The 25342-nt window shown below is 36.3% G+C and overlaps 1 protein-coding gene across 1 annotated transcript in view; it reads right to left on the bottom strand.

Moving 5' to 3' along the window:
* Positions 1-11901: 11901 nt before the first annotated feature.
* LOC149302389 (CD109 antigen-like) overlaps positions 11902-25342 on the bottom strand; it is an 85009-nt gene continuing 71568 nt past the window's right edge. The window contains exons 26-36 of the mRNA XM_089482456.1: positions 24987-25163; positions 23568-23649; positions 22779-23007; positions 19772-19937; positions 17424-17614; positions 16783-16938; positions 16633-16698; positions 15810-15952; positions 15083-15239; positions 14795-14897; positions 11902-12071 (exon numbers count right to left, since the gene is read on the bottom strand). Of these exons, the coding sequence (XP_089338582.1) occupies positions 11902-12071; positions 14795-14897; positions 15083-15239; positions 15810-15952; positions 16633-16698; positions 16783-16938; positions 17424-17614; positions 19772-19937; positions 22779-23007; positions 23568-23649; positions 24987-25163 (1640 nt within the window). The remainder of the gene's footprint in view (positions 12072-14794; positions 14898-15082; positions 15240-15809; positions 15953-16632; positions 16699-16782; positions 16939-17423; positions 17615-19771; positions 19938-22778; positions 23008-23567; positions 23650-24986; positions 25164-25342) is intronic.

Below are 25342 nucleotides of genomic sequence, written 5' to 3'. Positions count from 1 at the left end.
ATAGTTATGGAATGAATCAGGAATTATATGGTTAAACAGCTGGTATTAGGTAATAGCCAGAATTCAATAGTGGCATTTTGATTGGTCCAAGCTGTTGAGAGATGGCATAAAAAAAGAAAATTCTAGCAAAGCTTTGAAACTGTTAGAGCATAGTCAATGGCTCACATCTGTCTTCACCATTTCCTTTACACCCACACTCCATCAATATGAGCCCTGTTAGAAGCATCTTCACCAGTAGCATCCTTCACCCAAGAGCAAGACAGGCAAACTACTCCAGGGGGAATTCCTCAACTAGACTAGACTGCCCTGGTTCTAACAATAACATGTGTACCATATTGATTCAATTTATCTCATTTCCTAAATATTTTATTTGATCACATGCATTTTATCTTACTTTGATTCCATTTTTATTAATGAATTATTTATTTAAACTTTAACATATAAAGATATATATTGTAAAAAAATATATATAAATTATATATATAAATATATATATACACATAATGTACACAATACTAACACATCTACATCATATCATGAGATCTGTTGAACATATTCAGATGCAAAACAGTACAACTCAGATGCATTTGGAAAGAAGTAGCCAATGGACTCAGTATTCTTATTATGACTTTGTATCTGAAATGAAAGGATAGAAAAATAAGCAGAAAAATACAAAGAAGTACCATACTGTGTTTAATATAAGACAGACAGTTTGTGAATTCTTATGTGCTTAGGGTAGCCCACCAAATATATCTACATGAATCGATATAGTTTGTGTAGAATTGTTGAATGTTACAACAAATATAATATTTAGTTTAAAACTCATTGAAGATGTTTATTTCCTGATTTAAAAAATCATGCAGTTTAATATATTGTTTTGGGGTTTTATTTGGGGGGGGGGTTGCTGACAGAGGTAACTCCTAGGTTAAATACGATAGTGGAAAAATATGTGTTTTGCAATAACTATAAACTTTGGAAAACTGAAGGAGAGGAATTTAACAAAAAATAGGGAGTTGTTGGCAATGTGTGCGACTGAAGACAGTTGGCAGGAAATATAGCATCTATTACATGTAGCATAGTGGTGACACCTACTGGATGAAATGATCTGGAAAATCTTATTTATTTTTATAAGGGTGCTTAGTTAAAAGAAAGGATCACCACTAATGCTAATAATCAGTTTATCTCAGATGGAGAAAGCCAAGATAAAATTACACAACTGATATGCAGAACTTAAAGATGTAAAGATGATTAAGCCTCAAAAATAATAATTTCCGTACACACTTAAGTAACGTGTTCTTTCCCTGCATTCTAGCTTTATGCACGACCAGAAGAAACATATTTTTCTTATTAAGTGTGAGATCTAGTTACATATTTTTTGTAATTTGTGTGTGTGTTAATATATATATATATATATATATATATATATATATATATTAAACCATTCTGTAAATATGTGTACTAAGTTGTAACTCATTTCTTGTTTTGTGCTACAATGACCCTGCAAGATACACTATATCACAAAAAGTATTTGGACACCTGGCTGTCACACATATATGTGTTGTTGGACATCCCATTCCAAAACCATGAGCACTAATATGGAATTGACTCCCCTTTGCAGCTATAACAGCCTCCTTGAATGGAAATTTGTGCACATTCAGCCAAAAGAGCATTTGTGAGGTCAGGCACTGATGTCAAACGAGGAGGCTTGGCTCACAATTGGCATTACAATTCATCCCAAAGGTGTTCATTGGGGTTAAGATCAGAGCTCTGTGCAGGCCACACCAAATATATCAAACCGTGTCTTTTTAAACCTTGCTTTGTGTACAGAAATAAACTTGTGATAAAGGTGGCATCATGTGACAGTGCCATATTTAAAGTCGCTAAGCTCCTTAGTGTGACCCATTCTATTGCCAATGTTTGTCTATGGAGGTGGCATACCTATGTGCTTAATTTTATATACCAATTAGCAATGAGTTTGCTGAAAGACATACACTCATTAATTAGTAGGGGTGTCCACATACATTTGGTCATATAGTGCAGTGCTCCTTAACCCTCTCCTCAAGGCATACCTAACAGAGCAGGATTTCGGTATTACTCAGGTGTGTCTAAGGTGTTCTTGTTTGTTAATGATGCAACACCTTAGACACACGTAAGTAATGCCTAAACCTTGGACTGTTAGGTGTGCCTTGAGGAGAGGGTTGAGGAGCACTGATATAGTGTATAGGTTGAACACTTGGCTAGTAAAGCAGCATAGCAAATGGAAGCATATTTTGCAGTACAATTTGTAAGGTCTACCCCCATTTGCACTCACAACATGCCTACACTAGACTGCAGAAAAGGTGATGTTGGGGTTAGAGTGAGTTTGTGCGAGTGTATGATGTTAACCTATGTGTGCGTGCATATGGTGCTATAGTTTGTGTGTATGGTGTTAGCATGTGTGTGTAAACTTATGGTGTTACCATGTGTATTGATATGTGACTTTAGGGGGTGTGCACAAGATGTTAGTGTGTACATCTGAATAAGGTGCTAGGGTGGGTCAGCAGTGCACCTAGGGCAAGTGACCCCTAGGAAAGAGGAGTTTATATATATGTATTATGTATTATTAAACTCATATATACATAATACATATATTATTATATATGTATTATGTATATATGAGTTTATATATGGTATTAGAGCAAGTTTGGGTATGTGTGTTATTTACTAGGGGACTGTGTGAAAAATGACATATTCTCATGTTGTCTTTTTGCCTACATATCGCTAAAAAACATACCTATTTTTTTTTCTGTTATGCTGTTGTGTGGAAGCTGCCATTTTGCTGCCATATTATATGTTTTAAATTGCTTGGCTCGCTGCCATCATAGTAACTTTTCATAGGAAGCATACAAATGTATACAATCTGGGGCTAGACATTACTTCATGGGCAACCTAGCAAAGCAAATTGGGCAAAAAGCTACACATTTCTTTTGCAGCTGACTATAGCATTCTTATGCAATCTTGAAAATAGAAATTTGCATTAAATGCCCTGGCTATGCCCTTGGTGTAGGCAGAAGTGATGTCAGAGCTTAAATATGAACAGGAACATTAAAAAAATATTGATAATAGTAATTATCCCTGAACATTCAGTAATTGCGCCTCCCACATACCTTTATTGCTGCTCATATGGCAGAATCTAATCTTTAGTATGTGGCCATGTGTATCCAACAGGCGGCTACATGCAGGCCTGGACTCACCATCTATCGGCTGCAGGCCCCCAAACCCTGATTAATTCCCAGTCCATCCTTTGATTTTCCTTAAGATGTGTCCAAATCCAATTTAACTCGCATTTTAGTACATTTTTGCCTTTCCGGTTTTACTGGTACTGTTGTACACTGATTCTCAGCTTTGGTGTAAAATCCCAGTAGGATAGTATTACTTATAATAATTTGAATAAAACCAAGGCTCCTGATAGTCGTCTAGTCTATACAATATGACTAAATTCCAGTCAAGATGCATCACATCCATGACCTGCACACATTATGAGTCATATTTGGCATGAGCAGCTAAGTAATTTTGATGTAGTTAAAATGAACGGTTTGGAAAAAATGTATAAAAGGTTCCGTAACTCAATCTTCCTTCTGTTTTGCTGTTTCTTCATAAATAATATTCCCATTACATGCTGTAGATGTGCATGTGATACAAAGAGAAATATTTATTTCACTTAGATATGAGTAGTTTAATGTGGTGGAGAGCCTCATTCTTAAAATATTAGGAGCCCCCAACCCCCAGGGTTATACCTGACCTGTTTATGTATGGAGGTGGAGTATAATGTATAGCTTGCTCTAGTGATCTCACTTTTAAAATGTGCTTGTTGTTACTTAGGTACTCAGATACTTAAGAAGGAAGGGTAGGGGCGTAGGGTCCAGCGTTAGCCACTTCCTTCCAAAAGCCAGTGAGGGGGTAGGAGTAAGAAAATGTTGGCATCCCTGTTTTATTTAAATCTCACAGTGCTCAGTATGGGTGAATGCATAAAGTATTTGTTATGTTGAGCCAGTGCCCATGACTTGTGCTAAATTACAGGTATGTCGGTTGCGTTAATCCTTAAAGATTGAAGCTGTGTACCAACATGTAAGGCACTATCATTCTCCTCTGTTCAGCTGTTTATTTTTTAATTAAATTGTATGGTGATTTTGTTATGGGTTTCAATTACTGAAAAATTGCCCATGCTGTTAGTACAATGGATTATTATTTTAACCTTATCTGAGCTAGCCTAATAATAATGTTTCTGTTTTCGAGAAAAAAATATAATACCTCTGCTAGTAAATGAACATCACTGTGTACCTCCCCAAATTAGATATCAATGGTACAAAGAGATTTAAAGGTCTAACAGAAAAAGTGTTATAATGGCTGTGTGTAGGTTTCCATGAATGTGGACATCCCTCCAAAATATTGAGTTTAGGTGTTTCATCACACCCATTGCTAACAGGTGTATAAAATCAAAAGCAGATAGGCAGCCATCTCCATAGAGAAACATTGGCTGTAGAATGGGTCTTGCTGAAGATCTCAGTGACTTTGAATGTGGCAGTATCATAGGATACCATCTTTACCACAGGTCAGTTTGTAAAGTTTCTGTCCTGCTAGATCTGCCCCAGTCCACTGTAAGTGCTATTATTGTGAAATGGAAACATCTAGGAGTAACAGCAGCACTACCACTAGACTCTGGAGCAGTGGAAACGTGTTCTCTGGAGTGATCGATCAAACTTCACCATCTGGAAGTATGATGGACGAATCTGGGTTTGGTGGATGCCAGGAGAACGCTACCTAATGGAATGCATAGTAGCACAAAGACCACAGACGACGGTTGGTATTGCGCATAGTGATATTTGGCTTGTGTGCAGCTGTTTAGCCATAAAAACCCATTTCATAAAGCTCCTGAGCTTGTGCTGATGTTGCTTCCAGAGGCAGTTTGTAACGCTGTAATGAGTAGTGTTTGTGTGTTAGCATTAATATGTATGTGTGTGTTAGCATGTTTATGTGAATGAGAGGGAATGTGTGTTACCATGAGTGTGTAAATTTGTGTTACTCAGTATGTGTAAGTATATAGTAGTGTAAATGTGCGAGTGTATGTGTGCATTGACTATGTGACTTACCCTTTGATCTTACTAGCCCGCTCCTGGGTGAAAAGGTATCAGCCCTTCCATGGTGGGAAATTACATAGGCATAGCCACTGGTGTCAAAAGTGAGCTACTCCTAGACATTTCTACTTCACAATAATATCACTTACACTCTAGAAGGGCAGATATTTTACAAACTGACTTGTGGCAAAGGTGGCATTCTATGACACTACCATGTTTAAAGTCACTGAGCTCTTCAGTATGATCCATTCCAATATTTGTCTATGGAGATGGCTGCCTATGTGCTTGATTTATATACAACTGTTAGCAAATGGGTGTGGCTGAAACACCTAAATTCAATAAGTAGGAGCAGAGTCCCAATACTTTTGTCCATATAGTGTATATGTTATAGATTTGTACACGAATATTAACTGTTATATTACCTTGAGAAATCATTTAACCAAGGCATTGATAAAACATGTAACACATGAGAACATTTTACAAATGCCTACTACACTCCAGTCAAATCAAAATGGTATCAAGACTTCCCTGGTTTCCTCTTGCATCAAGATTCAGTGGAGAAAATGTTGAAGGCATAGGTTGGCTCCCCAGGACAGTATGGAGATTCTAGAGCCTCATAAATGTGGGCATCAACATAGATCATTAGGGTTACTAACATATGGGTTTTCAAAGCTGAATGCACAGATGGTCTAGTTTAACTGATTGTGAAATAGCATGGGCATGTATAACAGCTGGTTTAGTGTTTATTGAGGTGTATTTGGGTTGTTTGCTGGACACATATTAATTGCATTTTAATTCAAATTTAACTAATACTTCAAAGAACATAACAAGAAAATATATATAGTAGACATTTGTTAATATGTTGGATGACACTGTGTTACAAGAAAATTACATTTTGTAGAGTGAATCCTTACAGTTGTGATCATGATAGATTAGAAAGTATGCATAAAAGCTGTTGCTTACTGTCTTCATTTATTTTAGTGACACTTGTTACACGCTACAATGATGAAAAGGTAAAAAGAAATCAGTGAGCAGCAAATGTTTTCATTGCACTTCATATATCTTCTTTGAATTTAGGATTTTGGCATGATACTTGACCTTTGATATTACACATGTATATAGTTTAATCATGCTGCAGAATGGTTTGTGTCTGCTAAACATATATATGATCTACCATGGGAGAGGGCTACAGCGGTAAGCGAAAAATGAAAGCGTTACGTTAGAAGTAGAATGTATATTGAGTGAATTAACAGTAAATACAAGGTTTTGTTATGCTAGCTATAAGATTGCCACCTTTTAGTTAACTAAAAACAATACAAAGCATTCTTCTTCTTTTGGTGAGCAAAACTCTAGCCACTAAAGAAGGAGACATTATATAGTTTTCTTTTAAAGCATGTATTATCTAAGGATATTGGGAGGAAAAAGCCCTCTAAAAATGGCTGACAGAGCTTAGGAAAGGATCAGCAATTCCTTGCGAAGCCTAATCGGTGTTGCTGAAATGCCTTGATATTGAATAATTCACAACACACAACCCCCCTAGATCCCTAGATCGCCCTGTGAGTGACATTGCTGCCACTCACAAGATTGGGGCACCAATTTAAAAGCTAACGAGTTCAGACCAGCCATGCAAGTCAATGAATCCCAATTTACTAATCACTATGTGATTAGTAAAATATATATTAAAAAGATTAAAAACAACCCAACAAACCCATGCATGGGAGGTATCACTGTTGCTGAACACATACTGGGGTGTTGTGTGACAGTGACATACCAGGAATTGTTAATTCATAAGTTACAATGTGTGCAAAAAAATACAAAAAGATCGACTAAGGCTGGTGGTAGAATTATTGCATGGAAAGAGGTGTCTAATTTCAAAAATATATGGTTTGATTTAGCCAACATCAAAGATGTCCCAAATAGGAACATGGATGCAGAATGACCAGATGTCAAAAATTCCAAGTGAAAAAGCTTAAATGTGCATGTCTCAAATGTGGCCTTTTAGCCCCTAAACAATCAGACAAACCTATGCATAGGTGGTATCACTGTACTCTGGAGATGTTGCAAAACACATATTGGGGTGTTGTTTGGAAGTGACAGGAATAATAAATTCATTCCTAAGGTACAATGTATGTGGTATCTAAAGAAAGCCCTTCTTACCTTGAAAAAAATATTTAAAATGAGTGGGTGCCCTAAATGACAAAGAAGAAAATAATAGCTTAACAGCAACACTGCAACAATATTAGTTAGCAACAAAGTGTACTACAAGTAAAAACCAGTTGTCTCATTAAGGGGTTAAGATATAAATGCTTCTAGTGTGGAATTGTAGGAAACATTGCATTTCCTCAAAGGGCAAAATGTCAGGCCAGTAATTATAGATTTCATTATTGCACATATACAGTATCTGCAATCCAAAGTCTTGTGTTTTTTTAATTTATAAATTGCCTGTAGATGCTTTATACTGATCCAAACTGATAAACATAAAAAAAGATAAATATTAATTTAATTGTGCAATGTGAATCTTCTGGTCAATACATTTTGAGGGGAGGGGAGATAAGGTTTAGTTACTGGATATATAGTTAATATTACCAGGTATGAATTATAATTTAGCTACAATCCCTCTAATATATAATGTATCTATTTATAATGCAAATGGCAAAAACTATGAATTGGAAATGCAGCTTCTAGTGGATTTTAACCACATACATCTAAAATTTGAATGAAAAACAGAACTGCCCACAAAGCAGTTTGTCAGTGTCAAAAGCAAGACTGCAAAAGTACAAGAGTTTTGTAATGCTTAATCCCTTTTTGGTTACCCACCATCCCATAGGAAATCTGCTACGTGTAAGAAAAATAAAAGCCTAATGATGGAACATTTCAATGGAAATTCGCATTCGGTTTAACTGAATCATATGGTTTCCATCTTACATCAATGCAAATCAATCTATAATACAAATTTGCTAGTATAATACTTCTCCATATTTAACAATAGATAATTAGTAATTCATGGGTAATTAGCTGTAATTGGAGCCAAAGGGATCTAGTGCTTGTGCTGTCAGATTCCTACAAATTGCAAATGTAACAAAATCTGCATATTTCAGCAATTCATATGAATCTCCAAAAACAAGGCAAGCCCCCTGAAAAGCAATTTTGCCCGAGGGCGTAAAGATAACCTACAGTGAACTTCCGCAACAATAGTGGAGCTTCCAGGGACAACCCCTCCCTGATTGGAGGATGTTCCCAGAATGCCCGCCTTTTTTCAGAGATGCAGGTGAAGAAAGAGGTGGTCGACGGCGAAGGTCGGGAGACATTAAGAGATCATGAAACAGAGAGTGAATAAGAATGAGAGAGTAAGATTGAAATTTTCAAATTTAAAAAATCAAATGGATCAGAAATCCCCCCCGATTTTCACCCAAAATGAATGGGCAGGAAACTGAATTTATTGTCCGAATTTCTATTAGCTATACAGCGTGCCACTGGAATACAGGAGTGATAGTTGCTCATAAAGGGCCTCTATATGCCTATAAATATATTCCATTTAAAATCATCCGTTTCCAGCTACAAAAGTCAGTTACAATATCTACTCTGTGTTTCTGATCCATTTGATGTTATTTTCTTTAAAAAAACAAGGACATTTTTATGTGACTCCAAACTTTTGAAGTGTTTGTATGCAATTTCTCCCCTCTTGGATCTCTTGGGGTTGACTCCAAGTGTAAAGGGGAGCCCAGACATGGACCTCCTTCCTCACTTGTACCTAGAGGGATAACGACAGTCTACTGATGATGGATGAAATATATGTCTGGGGTTGTTGGTTTCCTTTTCCGCATTCTGATTCTGGACTGACCTTATGCACTTAAGTGCCATACTTTAAATAATATTGAGTTAAAGTGGTTTAGAAGACAGTTGTCTTCATAAGAGAGCACCTACAAAACATATATCTGCTTGTCTATTTGATTGCAATTTTATTTTAAGGAAAATCCATGTGCCAAGAAAGCTAGCTAAAGGCTGTTCTCAAATATGTTACCTGCCCTGAGTACTAAGAATAGTTTACTCACAACATAAAAATGTCAAAAATTAAATTGCCTCCCACTCTCACTTCTGACCTTTACTCTATTTTATTGATTTCTCTGCCAAGTGTTTTTCCTTTTGTCTATTCCAGTGTCTATTGTCTTCCTCATCACAGTATTTTTTCTCGTAGCTTGTTCTTCACAATCATTGCCATACAAAGCTTTTTGGCATTGTTTAAAGAAATACTTTTCCTTGTCAAATATACGCCCAGACAGACTCTTGCCCTTAACAAAGCATGTAATAAGTTATAGGTAATAATAAGGCACGTCAGGGTCATGCCTGGGACAGGATGTTTGTTCATAGGGTGCTGGCAAGTTCATCAACATTGATTGCTTGATGGATTCTCTGACATGAAAGTAGTAGACATGGAAGATCACATCTCCCAGGTGCGCCTCTTGGATTGATTTAGGTTTGGGAAACCTGTGTATGCGACCAGTAAATAGAAGGCAGGCAGCTCTGACAGGAAGAATTATTGTATATATTCTGTGAGCTTGGCATGTTGGACCTTCTCAGGAATCTCCCGTACCCTGATATTGTGCCTGTGAGCATGATGCTGTAAGTCTGTAACCTTCACAAGGTGTCCTCCTCTTCTATGTCAGGTTGCGACGGAGGAAAAATCTCGTCACCATCTTGGGTTTGTGAGCCGTACTCATTTTTTATTTTTTTTAAATGGTGATAGTTCAAGGTTCATTTTAATTTTATTGATGCCATTGTGGCTATATACCCCGCTTTATAGGGCTATAGAAATGTTGTGTAAGGTGGTTTTGCCATTTTTTAGCCACTGTGGACTCAGAATTGATGACTTACACATGCAGCTTGTCAGTTTACTTCCCCCCCCAGCATTGTATCTTTTACATCCATGTGGAGGAATTTTGGTCCACTCTTCCTGCCTGGATTGTTTTTATTCAGCCACATTGAGCATTGAGCATGAACTGCCTTTTTAAGGTCATGTCACAGCATCTCATTAGCTTTCAAGTTGGGACTTTGGCCAGGCCACTCCAAAACTTTTTTGGTTTCTTTTCAGCTATTTAGAGGTGGATTGCATTTAAGCTTTAGGTTACGAACTGATGGCCGGACATTCTCCTTTAAGATTTTCTGGTAGACAGCTGAATTCATGGTTTTATTAATTATGGTGAATTGCCCAGGTTCTGAAGCAGTCCCAGACCATCACACTACCTTTAACATGTTTGACTGTTGGTATAATGTTCTTATTGTGGAATGTTGTGTTAGCTTTATGCCAGATGTAACTGTACCAATGTCTTCCAAAACGTTCCACTTTTGACTCATCCGTCTACAGAATATTATGCCAAAACTCTTGAGGGTCATCCAGATGTTTTTTTGGCAAACGTGAGACAAGCCATTCTTCCATGAATGCTATTATTGTAAAATTGTTAACACTGACCTTAACTGAGGCAAGTGAGGCCTGTAGTTCTTTACATGTTAGTATGGGTTCTCTTTTGACCTCCTGGATGAGTTGTAGATGAGCTCTTAGAGGAATTTTCGTTAGGTCAGTGACTCCTGGGAAGGTTCACCATTGTTCCAAGCTTTCCCCATCCCTAGATAATGGCTCTTACCATGGTTCCCTGGAGTCCAAGAGCCTTAGAAATACATTTGTAACTCTTTCCAGACTAATAGATGTCAATTACTTACTGATCTTGAATTTCTATTTAATTGATGGTAGTAATCGTGCCTGGGTGTGTCTAGTGAACCCAATTATCAATTAAATTTGGTTAAATGGTTGACTTAACTAAGGGGACAATTATTTTTCACATAGAGCCACATAGGATTGCATAGTTTTTCTATTCATCATTTAACTCATTATTCAAAGACTGCATTTTTGTTTACTTTTAAGTGTGATATAATCTTTAATTATGGAGAAACAGCTTATTGATCCAAGGAGAAATCTGACTGGCATTTTGGGGTCAAGAGAGAATTTGGTTAGTGCAAAATTGGAAAGAGCGAAACTGGGTTTTTTTGCCCAGCAACAAATGAACAGATATAGGAAAGGCTGAACTTGGTTGTCACTGTGACAAATATTACTTTTTTTACGACACTATCCATACAAGGATGGCAATGACAAATATGTTCAAAGGAAGAAATAAAACAATCAGGTCAGTTCAGAAAAAACAGTGTTGTCGAACATGCTACAGAGACAACTGTCAAGTTGATTTAGTCTGTTAGCCAAGGTGGTTATAAACCATACAGTTGACTTTGTCATGAAAGTCTTCCAATCAAGTTGTCGGTGGAGATGGTTGTTGAGTTGGTAGCGATTTTTGAGGTTAATAGAGTTCTGGAGCATCTTACTGCCTCCTGAAGAGTCAAATTGATTGGAAGTCTTTTTTTTTGTCTCGACCACAAACTGAAATCAATCTAAATTTCAGATAGACTAGTTGTTTTGTTTTTCATAGCATGTTGTTATTTGGCAGGCAATTTAACTTGAGTCAAATTCACTTTAACTGCAGTCAAGTTGGCAATCAAGCTGCCTTTAATAAACAAGATGCTCATGTTAAGCCAACTTAGTCAAGTTGGCCTGAACGTCTCAAGCCAAACATTAACTTGAACTGTCAACTCAAAGATATGAAAAAATATGAAAAAAAGCAAGTAAATTAAATTAGGAAAATGTTCAAAATAAAACATGGAACCGGGAGGAACAAATTATTTTCTTTATAATAAGTTTATATTACCAAACATTAAGGTAATTTAAAAAAAGTTTACACCAATATTATATATATAATACAAGCAGCACAAGGAAAAGCCACTTGACTATATTAGTTTGTTGAAATCCAGCAGAATTTTTGACTTCTCTACACATGACGCATTTGTCTTGGCACAGCTGACAGGATGAAAGTTTCTGCATCAGCTCCGAATTGTAGCTTTGTACAGCTCTTCTGCCTGTTTTAGAAAAAAAAACTGTGTAAAATTAAAAAAGTCTGATGGCAATAAGTGAATCTATAATATCTTAAAAGAACAAGCCAAAATATTTGTAATAATTTGGAACGCACAGGGCTGGACTTGCATTCCAGGAACAATTGATTACCATTCTTGTTTTAAAAAATACTGAAAACATTAAATTAGCTTGCAGAAATGGCATACAAGAGTATTGCATATAAACAAAACTAGTGGCATGTAAAATGGGCAGGGAAGAAGCAAGGATACAGGATACAAGAATCATAATGTATTTGAAAGATTGTTGTTCAAATAACCACATAGGAAAACATTTCAGAAGCATTAGTGTAAGTAGACAATAAAGGTATATAACAACATTAGTATATTGTAATTGCATTGTAAGCCCATGGGGTTTGCAAACAAAATAATTTATTTCATTCTGTCTCTGGCTTCAGAAAAGCAGACCTGCTGGGAATGGCCAACTTCAATGCATGCACAAACTACTCCAAGCATACCTGCTTGCTAGACCTGTGCAAATGGACCAAAATTTAGACAAGTTTTTGTTTCGTATTGGTCCATTTGTTTTAATTTCGTTTCCTGCACTTTTGTTTTGGATGAAATTCGGAACGCCTTTTTTTTTATCCGGAAACAAAATTAGTGTTCACCCTCGCTTATGCTCTCTTACAATTTTACTTTTTCACACCCTCATTAACACTCTCGCATTCTCATTCTCTTATTCTCTCTCTCACACTCTCATTCACACTTTTGATGGCTCTGTCTCAACTGCTCCAGAATGTCTGGTTAACAGAGGTCATACCTGGAGGGGCAGATGCAGAAAGAGAACAGAGGAAAGAAGACAGATGAACAAGAAGAGGCAAGACAAGAAGCAGAGGTGTGGAATAAGAGACAGGGACATGGAAGTAGTCAGAGAAGGTAGGGAGAGTGTGAGAGAGAGAATGAGTTTGAAAGAGTGAGTAAGAGTTTGGTTGAGGGTTTCTAATCGTTTTGGATATTTAAACAAATAGCAAATTTGTACGAATCTGAATCTACAAGTCTACTACTTGCTGTGGGTGAGCACAGTGAGTTGACAACCTTGTAAAATGGAATGCTGCAGTTAAAAACTATGAACCTAAATCTGTTCTTCCTCTTGCAAACCATGGAAACCGTTCACATTTGCTGGTATAATTTTAACTGATTCAAACTGAGGGTGAACAGGAGACAACCTTCAAGTTCATAATAACTTTATTTTAACAAATGCTTTAATTCTCATCAGTTTAGGAAGTTGTTTCTGTACATCTTGAGGTACACTAAATACCGTATTGGCTGGCTAATTGCATAATAGATACCAAAATGTTAAAATAAATGTATTCCTGTTCATTAGATAAAATACTGTTTTACCATTCCACTAATGTGTATTTTTTCTTAATGCTTTTTTTTTTTAATAAATGCTTCTTCAAAATAGCACCAACCTATAAGGGTGCGGCCTATAATCGGGTGCGGCCTATAATCGAGCTGATACAGTATTTCACACCTTTGTTCATGTTAAGTATTTTCTTTATGATCATTCTGGCACTATATACTACGAGTTATAATAAGAAGTTATTTCTGCACATCTTAAGATACACTAAATATTTCACACCTTTGTTAATGTATAATATTTACTTTATGATTATTCTGGTTCTATATCATACAAGCTATAACCAAAAGTACCAATTCTAAGTTTGTCATGTACCAAACCCTTTAGCAGAAATAACTACATTTTGGCCAAACTACTAGAAAGATTAAATGAGCAAACTGATTGCATGCATTTTTAAAATCTCTTACTAGTCTATTCTATTGACAAAAAATGGAAGACCTAATTAACCCCTCATATTTTGATTTATTATCCTAATTGTTATTATTGTCTTTTTATTTATTATAGGTTCTTCCACACATTGTTAAGTTTATTTTAGCAAATAGCATTAGTATACCAACGGCTATTACTGTTCTTTTTAATATAAAATACACTTATTTTTTTTAACCAGCAATTACATTTAGACATGCTTGAGCTTACAACTTCTATTTTTCCTAGGATAAATTATACTGTACTTTTATACAGAAGTGCTATTTATTAGCGGCCCCTTATAAGCAGCTAAACTATGAACTTCGTATAAAACCCTCACAATGACTGGAATTCAGCACTGATCGTTCTCCCTTTGTCAGTTTCTGGCAGTACAGAACTCTCAGGAAAGTCGAGTAACAGAGGTGTTGGGAATGGTCCACTGATGTTCCCCCTAGCTATTCAAAGTACACTTGATGACTGACAAAACACATCTCTACATCATCTGACTTCTCTACGACATGGAATGTTATGAAATTATGTTTGGTTTCTGAGAGCCTGGGAAATGCACATTTCCTAAAAGATTTTGAGTTTATTACCTGTGTACTTAATCAAGTTATATACAAACATTCTTGCCAACAAATTCTGCTGTCTTGCACTACTATTGCACATTTTTCAACCTTTTATGAAGGTTTGCCTAATAACCATTTTTACCACTTGGGTCCGGCACGGAGACTCCAAATGATTCCCCCAAAAGTGACCCAATGTAAAGTTAAACCCATGCCCTTTACATTGTGCAACTGTAGGATAACTTCAGATATATTAGATCTTTAAATCATATAATATACTGTGTACATTATGATAGAATATTTAGATTAAATCATTTTAATAGGAAATGTGTTGTACTAACCTGGTTCATAGTAATCAATGACAGACACAAATGCATCTTGAGTGTAGCCCACTTTTGACTCTCTACTTGTCGGAATATCCACACAAACATGTGTTTTATTGAGCTAGGGTGTAGAAATGACTCTCATTAGGAACAACTTCAGGTTAAGTAAAAAAATACAGAGTCTAATAATTTAAATTGAGCTGTGATGGATTTTCAGTATAAAATGTACATAGGATATAATTGTACTTATTTCTTAAAATAAAATATAAAATAGCAATTTTTAAACATTTTATTTATTGTACTTACAGAATCAAAATAAATGTTGACTTTGCCGTTACTAGACTCCACTTTGTTAACTGGATACTGAAGTAAAACACCTTTAGGTGACAAACTGAAACCACTAAGTAAATCCACTTGCATTACAGCCATTCCACTTTGAGCAGAGGTCTGTGTTTCACTATACCTAAAGAGAATGCACATAAAACACAGTGAGCAATAAGATTACTTAAGAGTGATTACTGCTAGGAAGGCATCAAATGATAACCTTGGGTTAACGTGGTTCCTGTGACAATTTCATTTAACGTCTTGCAACAAATGTCAGATATACATATGAGTCTTTTGTATTTAAATATATTTACTTGTCTACATCCATATAAAACCAAATCTGCTTTGTTATGAGCAATATTATTTAGTTTGAGTTTATTTTAAGATTTTAATGAAAATAACTATAATAACAAGGACGAGCTGGCCAGGGGCCAAAGGGTCAGAATTCCCCTAATGTGTCTGTATTTGCATGTCAGTATTCTTGGTTGGAAATAAGCAGGATATAGGTTTCTAGTCTTAGTCTCAATTAAATTTTGCTATGTGCTAGTAGCCAGTCTATCTAATGTTCATCTTATATATAAAAAATGCATCTTGCATCTGCCATGACGCCACATCAGACTAGATATTGTGCTGTTGTACAAACAGACCGAGGGCAGTGCCCAAGGGTGTCAAATATATATATTTTAAAGTGAAGTACGAGTTTGCATACCTTGTACATATTGTTAAATTCAGATCATTTATATTTGTTTTGTCATCATGTACTATAATTTCTAAATCAAAGGCATCTTGGTTTGCAGTAGATAACTGGTTTCTGGACAAATCCAAATCCATCAGATTATACATAACATGAAGCTACAAAATAAAAACATTACTAATTAATAAAACAAGGCTACCATAACAATGTACTCTTCATTCTGCCCACTGTCCTGTTCATTCTGCTCATGACTTGTTTTTCTCAACCAATACAAATACTTCGCAATTACGTCTCCAAAAAGTCATCTGTGCTGAATTCCACCTTGTTCAGAGAAGCATACAATCTATGCTTTTAATACCCTACGACTTAAATACTGCAAAAAGGTTCATGTAGACTTTGGCACCGGCCAACTCTTCGTGTTCGCAGGGGGAAAAAAATCTTCATATTCCACGAATATTCGCCTGTTCCTGTGGCAGTTTAGGCGCCAGCATTTTAAAGGTCCATACGAGCAACTTTAATGGTCGCCGGCAGGGCCCTCCTCTGCCATCAACTAACGAGTCACTCGTACGGACCTTTAACTCCTGACCATTGTTCTCCCCACTCCGAGAGTTAAAGGTCCGGAGCAGGCCCCTGCAGGCGACCAATAGAGTCGGTCGCATGGACCTTTAACTCCTTGCGCAAACCTACGGATTTCTGCTCCCATTAACCCCTGCGATGCTGCGTAGATAAGGTAGGCTAGATGAGGAAGTTTGTTTTATTCGGGCTGAACAACGAAAACCCACCCTTCGTGTTCGTTTTCATTTTAGTAATAAATATCCAATAAATGAAGCTAACGTACCTGCAATATTGCAAAGCCAACTCCTTCAGCATTAATATAAAGATTTAGTGGTTGTCCAACAGTAACCTACAATAAGAGTATACAATGAGATTCCATGTCATAATACTGTTGTCATACGTTACTAATAATAAAGTTATTCAATCATCTTACTTCTTTTCTTTGAAGCACCAGACGGTTAGAAGAGTTAATCGTGAAGTTGGCAGAAGTATTCATGTAGTTTCCAGTCACTGAAATGCTTAATGCTGTTTTGACAACTTTATGTAGAGAGGCAAATTTTGACATTGCCTCCAATCCTAATATGGTGTCCTGTCAAATCCAAAACAGAAGTAGGGTTAAAAGTTGTATGCATGTACTGTGATATACTGTGTACCATGCATAGGAGTAAGCCAGTATCACAACCTCATGCTGATGAGTCCCATAAATGTTGATCTGGCTTCTACACTTTGCCCTGGGCTTTGTCTGGTACAGCAGAGATTTGCTCCAAAAGGGTCCATGTTTGAAGTAGATATAGAATCAAAAGGTGATCATTGTTGACCATGACTACCTAGAATCCCTTGCAGTTTGGCAGCACTACAGGAGGGGTTTTCTGGCTTGTCCGGTTGGTGTAGACTAGTGCTTCATAATGCCTCTGCTACCCCCATTAAACCTTGAGAACATTTAAGAAAATGTGTGACTATTAAGCCCAGTTATCACATAACATCTGCGATTCTCCAACTTTTAGGTGGGGAAAAGGTGCATAATGCAGTATGTAGATTCAGTATGTAGAGGAAATAAAGTAAAACATAACAAACCTGAGTAGAAGAAAATCCTCCTAAGTGGTTCCTCTGTTGGCTCAGCCATTTTAAAACTGGTATAACATCAGCGACACGATCCTGTACAATATGTGACAACAGTATATAGGACACAGTTTCAACATCTGTTGAACTTGGCTGCCACCAACCAGATGCTTTTTCAACTGGGGACTTCCAGAATCGTAAATCACCTGTCAGAATGTGTAAAACATATATAAAATAAGCATATTTAGTAATTAACTTCAATGTACAGATGCAGTATGTGAAAAACATATTGATCTACTGTATAAGAAGTCACATTCTGGTTTACAAGTAAAATAATTAATATTTAAGTATGAAGATCTAATATTGGTTGTTTTTCTACTGTATACCAATAATGTCATTAAAGGTATCAGTGTGTAAGATACAAAGTTTTACCTACAAAATTGAGATATTCACTTTGCTAACAAATGTATTGATAAAAAGTAATTCTAAAGCCAAAGGCCTGATTTTTCACTTTATGTGTTCTACAAATCCCTTTATCATTTTCATATATCCAACCCTTAACAATATCACTGGGGTTTCCTCACAAAACACCCTTTTCCCTCAAACTATCCAATAGCGTATACATTATAGTAAATAGGCTACCCATGCTTGATGGTTTGATCCATTAAGATCTGGGATTTACCCCCTATTAAAAGGTAATGTCTAAGGAGAGATACTTTACTGAGAGGGCAGTAGTAGAGGCTAATACAGAGAGAGAATGTAAACACCCATGGTATAGACAAATGAAAAGACTGGATAAGGTTTGCTTCAGGAAGAATGGCCCAAATATATATATTTCTTTAGTCTGCTGTCAAATTCTAGGTTTCTGTGGCTGACGCCAAACAGATTAGCTGTTTTCTAATTTTATCATGGCTTCATGTTTGTCTTCAAGCAGAATCTCACAAATAGAATATTTCCTGTACGTGGTAGAGAAGATGGAGATGTCAATAAAAGTGGATACAAAATAGATCTCCAGAATATCTCCAAAATGCACTTAGAACAAATGCTGCCCATCTAATAATTGATAAGTCCACTTATATAGTACTAGACTTGGATGGAACCTTATGCTTGTGAGTTTGTGTCCTACCTTCTACTGGGTGCACCTACAGAAACAACTTATTAATTGGACATTGAAATATAGAGGGCTTATGTACTCAAGAAATGCCCACTCGAGCTACTTTTTGCGCTTATTCCATTTAAATTGTATAATCCCATTAGCAATGACCGCCTTTTTTACTTATGTGTCCTAAAAATAATATCATCTTTTGATTGCTGTGATGATACATAGACTTCAAAACCATTATTCACATATCAGTGCCTCTCTAGCATTTCAGGCTTTGAAGCTATGAATGACATAAATGCATCTGACTGAGGCAAACAGAGACTGGAACGTAAGGTCAAGGGCTCAAGATGGTTTGTGTGTTCTGTGCAGTTCTTGAGCTGCTAGCTAGAACACAATTGTAGCTGCCTAATGGTTTACATGCCATGTACATTTAATCACAAACAAAACCTCTGAGAAGCTGGGAACCCGCCACCCAGCAAACATAAGGTTGATTGGCAGCCAGATTAACATTACTTAAACCCAGATGTTGATACATAACGGAACATTTACTAGGACAATTCCTGTAAATTTAAGTGATTTGTAATGCCTTATCAAAAGTAATGTATATTTACAACTGCATCAACAAGTTCACATTCAACGTATATGTTAATAACTAAACTATCTTTCTCCAAAACAACAAAAAGTATTATCAGGAACTTAATAATTTGACTGACCTTGAACTTGTATCCTATCTAATTTTATGCCTCTGTAACAACCAAAAAGATAATAATTGGATAGGCTTTGGTGCTGGATGCAAATACAGATGTGACGGTTCCCTTTAACATTTGTGTTATTATCTTTACTATTTTTATTTTGCAGCTCTCAAAGGTAAAGCTGTCACACCATATGTAGATTTCCCTTTATTCCATGATCCCTCAGAGAATATTGCCTTGGAGCACAAATGTCAACCCAGTGCACATTTCCCTCCACTCTACATGTACATTAGCTTACATTACATTTTTTTTCTGTTTCTCTACAAAGCCACAAAACAATATTACTATTATACTATATTAATATAACAACATTAATACTTAATTGAAAAGGATAAGAGATTTGCATATTTGTGTAAGAATTAGTATGGATTCTGGAATCTGAATATTACAAAAAGATATGCTACAGTATTACCTCATCGAGATGCAAACTTGGTTACAATAAGGAAGCATTTTCACATTGCAAGAGTTACATCATATTAACTAAATAGTAATAAATGCAATCTCCTTACCATCTTCGTCTGCTCTGTTATTTAGGATGTCTAGTGCTTCCCTTGCTTTGGGGCTTCCAACCAGAGATAGCGCATATGTCACTAAGCTAAGAGTGTAGTTATCAGAAATGATCTCATTCATTTGAGACTCCAAGTAATTTGTTGCATCTGTAATGTGATTGGAGATCTAAAAAACAAAGACATTTCTCTCAAATAAGATCGAATAATCTAAATAGCATATAATTGAAATTGCCATCTGAATGTTCATTTCATACAAGACAAAGTTTAAAGTTTCCAGCTCAGCTTTGGTAGTTTTTGTTCTATACAATTTCCCCAATAAAATATGGAATCAATTTTCTTTAATGGAAAGCAAACTTTTTTGAAAGTAGATGATTTGGAAGTGGCATTGATATTTAAATTGTGTATGGTATACGCTTGAATAGATCTTTTTAGAAAATAATGTGGCAAGGATTAGGACACTGTGATATTTGGTTGCTATGGCTTCCGTATGAAAATTTTAAACAAACAAAAAAATACATTATTGTTTGAAGTGCATGTTTATAATCTCTACAGGCAACTGTTAGGGACCAGGGACCAGACTGAAACATAAAAATAAAGTATAAATATACTTTATTGAATAAAAAGCAAATTGTGAAAAAAACCAAGATATAAGCCAGGATCAGTTGCCAAAGCGGGCAATCAGACGAGCCTGGTCAGGAGTACAGCGATCAGCGATGTCAGGGTACCAATGCCAGGGAACAGGAGCCAAGAGGGAAGTCAGACCAGGCCAAATAATACACAGAAAGAACTTACTTGGAAGTAAAAAAAACCACAAGGGCAGGGAGGAAACGGGCCTAGCTGCTTAAAAAGCCTGGAAAGGGTGGTCTAACCTTGGTTACGAGAAGAAAAGGCAGTTTGTTAGACATCAGCTGAGTAGCCTGACACAGGGACGGAAATGCAGCTTGTTGAATCATCAGCTGGGTAACCTTGACAGCAACACCGGTAAACGGCACTCAAGATGATTCCCTAGTGCAAAATGCATTAAGCATATCTTGCTCTATGTCTTTTTTTATGATGCCTGTTTAATAAAGAAGACCATTATCATCACAGCAAAGTTTACGGAATCTATTTGACGGGAGTAACCTTGAGTGTCGCCTGTATGCATTTGCTAGGAGGGTCTGGATTTTAAACATTTTGCAGAAGACATAATTGTTGGGAATTATAATTTTAGATAGTTATACCACCTGGGTGTGGATGGATCTTTTAGATTTTACTTTGATACTTTGTTTTGTTTCATAAAATAAATAAAAGACAAACAGAGATGATCTAGTCAGGATACAAACAATGTCTTAAGTCTCTAAAATCGGTAGTAAACTTTAAAAAAAAACAAAAAACATTTGTTCCAAAGCCGCCCAGAGAGAGAGATTGCCCCCCCGCCTCGAAAAGCTAGCACTATACTTGAGTATTGACGCCATTATTTTTCTGTTTTTAATTTGTTACATGACCGGCATAGCATAATGTGAAATTACTCTACAATAATATCTAGCTTCATACATATAAAATTACGCTAAGATGGACATTAATGAAACTATGTAGATGTAATTGATTTACAAATGGGAATGCGGCTACTTGGTCACTAATTCTTTTTTCCAGCAATAGAATGTGTATATTTTTCCTGGTTATCTCGAGAGTGCAAATCATTTTTGGAACCATAACAATGGTTTCTTAACTATAATTTAGAAAAAAATACAAAATTATTTTTTTTGTTTTAAAAGCAATTGAAATCTTGAAACTATTATAAAATTGCATCACTGGATAAAATCACTTCTAAATTGTCCTATTATGACATACTAAGGATGGCATGTAGCACATTACTTTATGAGATTTTTTGTTTGTGTAAAAGCATAGGAATTCCTTGTACTCAAATCTTTTCATTTCAGTTCAGTGTCAGAGGGGGGCTACTTAAGTGGTGAATGGTTTGCAGGATAAAAATCAAGACTGACCAAGAGATCTCAATATGTATAGCTTGAATGAAAGGAGAGAAGATGTCAAAGAAGCATTTAAATACACAAAGGGATTTCACAAAGTGCAAGGGAACGTTTACTTGAAGTGAGAAGGCTTACATGTAATGTAAGAAAATTCTACTTTACCAAGAGGACAGTAGATAAGTGGAACAGACTCCTGGCAGTAGAGTTTAACACAGTAAAGGAATGCTTGGGATAGACACAGCTAAGCCATCAGGGGGAATCGAACCAGTACTGGTGTACTGGGCCCAGTCAAGTAGGGGGGGCGGAATCTCTGCTCTTTCAAGGGTACCATAAGTTCAGAGGAGTGCTTCCTAGTGGTCTTGATTAGACACTGGTCTAGTTTTCTCATTAGGCGGGCTTTAAAGCTGATAGGTTAGCACAAGAGAGACCAATCAGGACGCATGCTGTGTCACTATCTTTCCCGATGACTCCAGAGCCCTTCTACTGCAGGGCACAGGTACCGTGGGGCCGGAAGACCCTAATACAAGTTGCGGCAGGAGTGAGGGGTACTATGGCCGGTGAAGCCACCTCCCTGAAAAAAATTTTTTTACTTGAATGGAGTCCCATTAAGTTAATAAAGGGTGTATATTTTCATTCTTGGAAGGAAATCTTTTCTTGGGTAGACGAGGATCAGTGGCCACTTGTTGATGCCCCTTAAAAGGTAACTTTAAGCATATTTTTTACAGTTTGAGTTGAGAGTGCTTTTGACTGTCCACTCTCCCGGCACCTAAGTTGTGCATGGATGGGTGCTACACTCCCTACCTGGGGGGCTTAGGGGCAGGCAGTAGCTTTTTTTCAATTTACGTTTTTAAACACTACACCCTCAATCCTATAGGGAAGGGAGGATTTCAAGATAAGTTTCCCTCAAATGATATTTTAATAACTGAGCTGACATACAAATCAAGTTTCATGTGAGACAAGAAAGGCTTTTTTTTGTATTACTGATGTTTAATAAAAGCGCATACAGAAGTACAGTAGATTTTCCAAAAATAATTCTTTACCTTGAGACCTGGATATTCAATTAGTGCTGCCATAATGTAAGCAGTCAGGGTTATAGAGCTCTTCTGTCTTCCTTGAAGCTCTGTATGTAATACTTTTCCTGGCTCCCAAAATTCTCCATTTTTCTTCTGGTGTTTGAGAAGCCATGTTAAAGTGTTATGTAATACTACAGGGTCAACTAGTATAAATGCCCGTGCCTTTAAGAAACACCGCAGAACAAATGCTGATAACCTAAAGTATTAATGAGAAACAAATGTATTGAAAAGTAAGAGATTTAAAATATTAATTAAAATCCTAACTAAACAATTTAATAATATTGTTTTGAACAAAGGACACCAATATACTATTTATGGACTTTTTTTTGTTATTGTGCATTATAATTTCTAGTGCTCAGAATTTCTTAAATTCGTCTATCATATTTGTTTGGAAAGATTCCCCCTGGCATATTTACAAGAACAAACAATAATATTGCTTTTTGAACTAAGCTGCTTCAAAAGTATATGCCAAAATGGAACATAGCTTGACTATACACAATGGTTTGCCAAAAGTAACAAACAACTCAATGGAAATTTAGGTTAAAAAAGACACAATATTAGTAAGTTCTGCTGTTGGTACCTAACTTGACTTATTTGCTAACACTTTCCATCAACAACAAATCAAAGTGCAGCAGTAGCCTGCCCCAGTCCTGACATGCCGTGGTTGTTACGAGTGTCCCGGTATTTGGTGATGGCCATAAAATAAGCAATCTTAAAAGGACTACAACTGAAAAATATATAAAAACAGCTGATTACCATGTACTTCCAGAGGGATCTTTGTTTCCAAATGCACTAAAAGACCCATCAGTCCTTTGAAAAGTAAGTTCTTTCTGGTAACCTAAGGGCAGAGACACACATGCAGATTAGCTGGCTTATGTATGTATAGATTTGTTTTGCAGATTCCTCAAATTGTTTGCCAATTCTGCAGTTAGAAACTATAGTTGGTTCTCTATAAATGGAGATAAAGAACTAGCTAATGAATTTCCCTTGCATCAACCCACATAAGAGTTGCGAAATGAAATAATCCAAGAAGGTAAAAAAGAAAACATCCTCTCTAGAACAACTCCAGTGAAAGGCGTTGCTTTCTCTTGAACCCTATTATTTCAGGGGAATACAGGCCAACTGTGTCAATTTGAGAAGAGGAGGTATAAAGTAAAAGATTAGATAACATATTTAAATCATATGAGTAAATTGTGATATTTTAAGTAACTTTTTCTGCCAACAGCAAGTCCAACCCATCTATATGGCTGCATAATGTAGCTTTATAAAGCAGTAATCTGAAAGAAACATATTGTCACTAAAAGCTATTTACTGGAGAGACTAAAAATCACGGTTTGATTATAATGCCAAGATGTAAGACAATTTGCTATGTGTGGCTCTCTATGTACATGATGAGTACATAGCAACTCGAAGCGTTAGAACTAGCCCCCGTCTAGTAAGCTGCAAACTGTAGATGGGGGGCTAGGTAGTAACCACTATGAGCCTGGTTCATCGCTATGACCAATGTACATTGGGACAGAATATTTCTTCTTGCTGACTGACAGGATATAGTTCAAAGAACAGTTTCATGAAGTTTTCTCTTTCTGTATATTTAAATGCTGTATAGCAGAAAATAGTTTCATTTTATAAAATGTTGGTCAGTGTACTGTTACATTTTATTTTATGACTCGTCGTCTTCAGATGCTTCACACTCAAGTTAAAAAATGCATATGGGTCAAATATCTATAGAAATTAGATTGCATTTTAATTGCAGGGCAGAACAGATTTACACAACAGCAACTGGAATTAAAGTAATATTGAATAAGTTAGAATTTATGAAATGTGACATTCACATCAATCTCAAACTACATGACTACAATTTAGACAATGTCTGGTTTTCAACATAAATAATTCTATGCATGCAAGTCAACTTGGGCAATGCAGAAAAGAGGTACTAGATGGATAATAGTTATTATGTTTTGGGAATTCTTATTACGTAGAACATCCGCCAGCTCACAGATCTTCTATCATTCTAAATAAATTGTTCAAACAATTCCTTAATTTTGATTGTTCCATATATTATTAGATCTTTCACTTTTGCCAAATTATCCATTAACATATGTGTGAATACTGTTTTTCATATAAACCTTTTGAAAAGTAATAACGCTTAAAACGAGATTTGTTCTATCTGCATACCTTCTCGCATGAATGAAAGCAGCTGTGTAGTGATTGTGTCATCCAACTGCTTGGAATTTGTTAGGTACTCCATTACAAAAATGTTAGGGGCAAATTTAATCATATTTTGTTCACCACATCCATATGGAAGCTGAATAAGTGATTCAATACCACTGATTGATGGACCAAGGATATCCCCTAAAAAAAGAAAAAAAAGTGTGTTAAAACTAGACTTGCGCATTCGTCTTCGGGGGAACATGTAAACGAGCACGAAGAGGCCGTTTTTTTGTTCGTGCCGAAGACGCGCCGAAGAGAATACAGTGCCGGCAAAACGTAGGAGAAGACGAAGACTCACAAACACGAAGAATCGAAGATTC

This window comes from Sceloporus occidentalis, unplaced genomic scaffold (genome assembly GCF_023333645.1).
Source record: "Sceloporus occidentalis isolate IW3139 unplaced genomic scaffold, rSceOcc1.0.p SCAF_19, whole genome shotgun sequence".
In the NCBI taxonomy this organism is placed as follows: Eukaryota; Metazoa; Chordata; class Lepidosauria; order Squamata; family Phrynosomatidae; genus Sceloporus; species Sceloporus occidentalis.
This window is presented reverse-complemented; position numbering and strand designations above follow the sequence as displayed.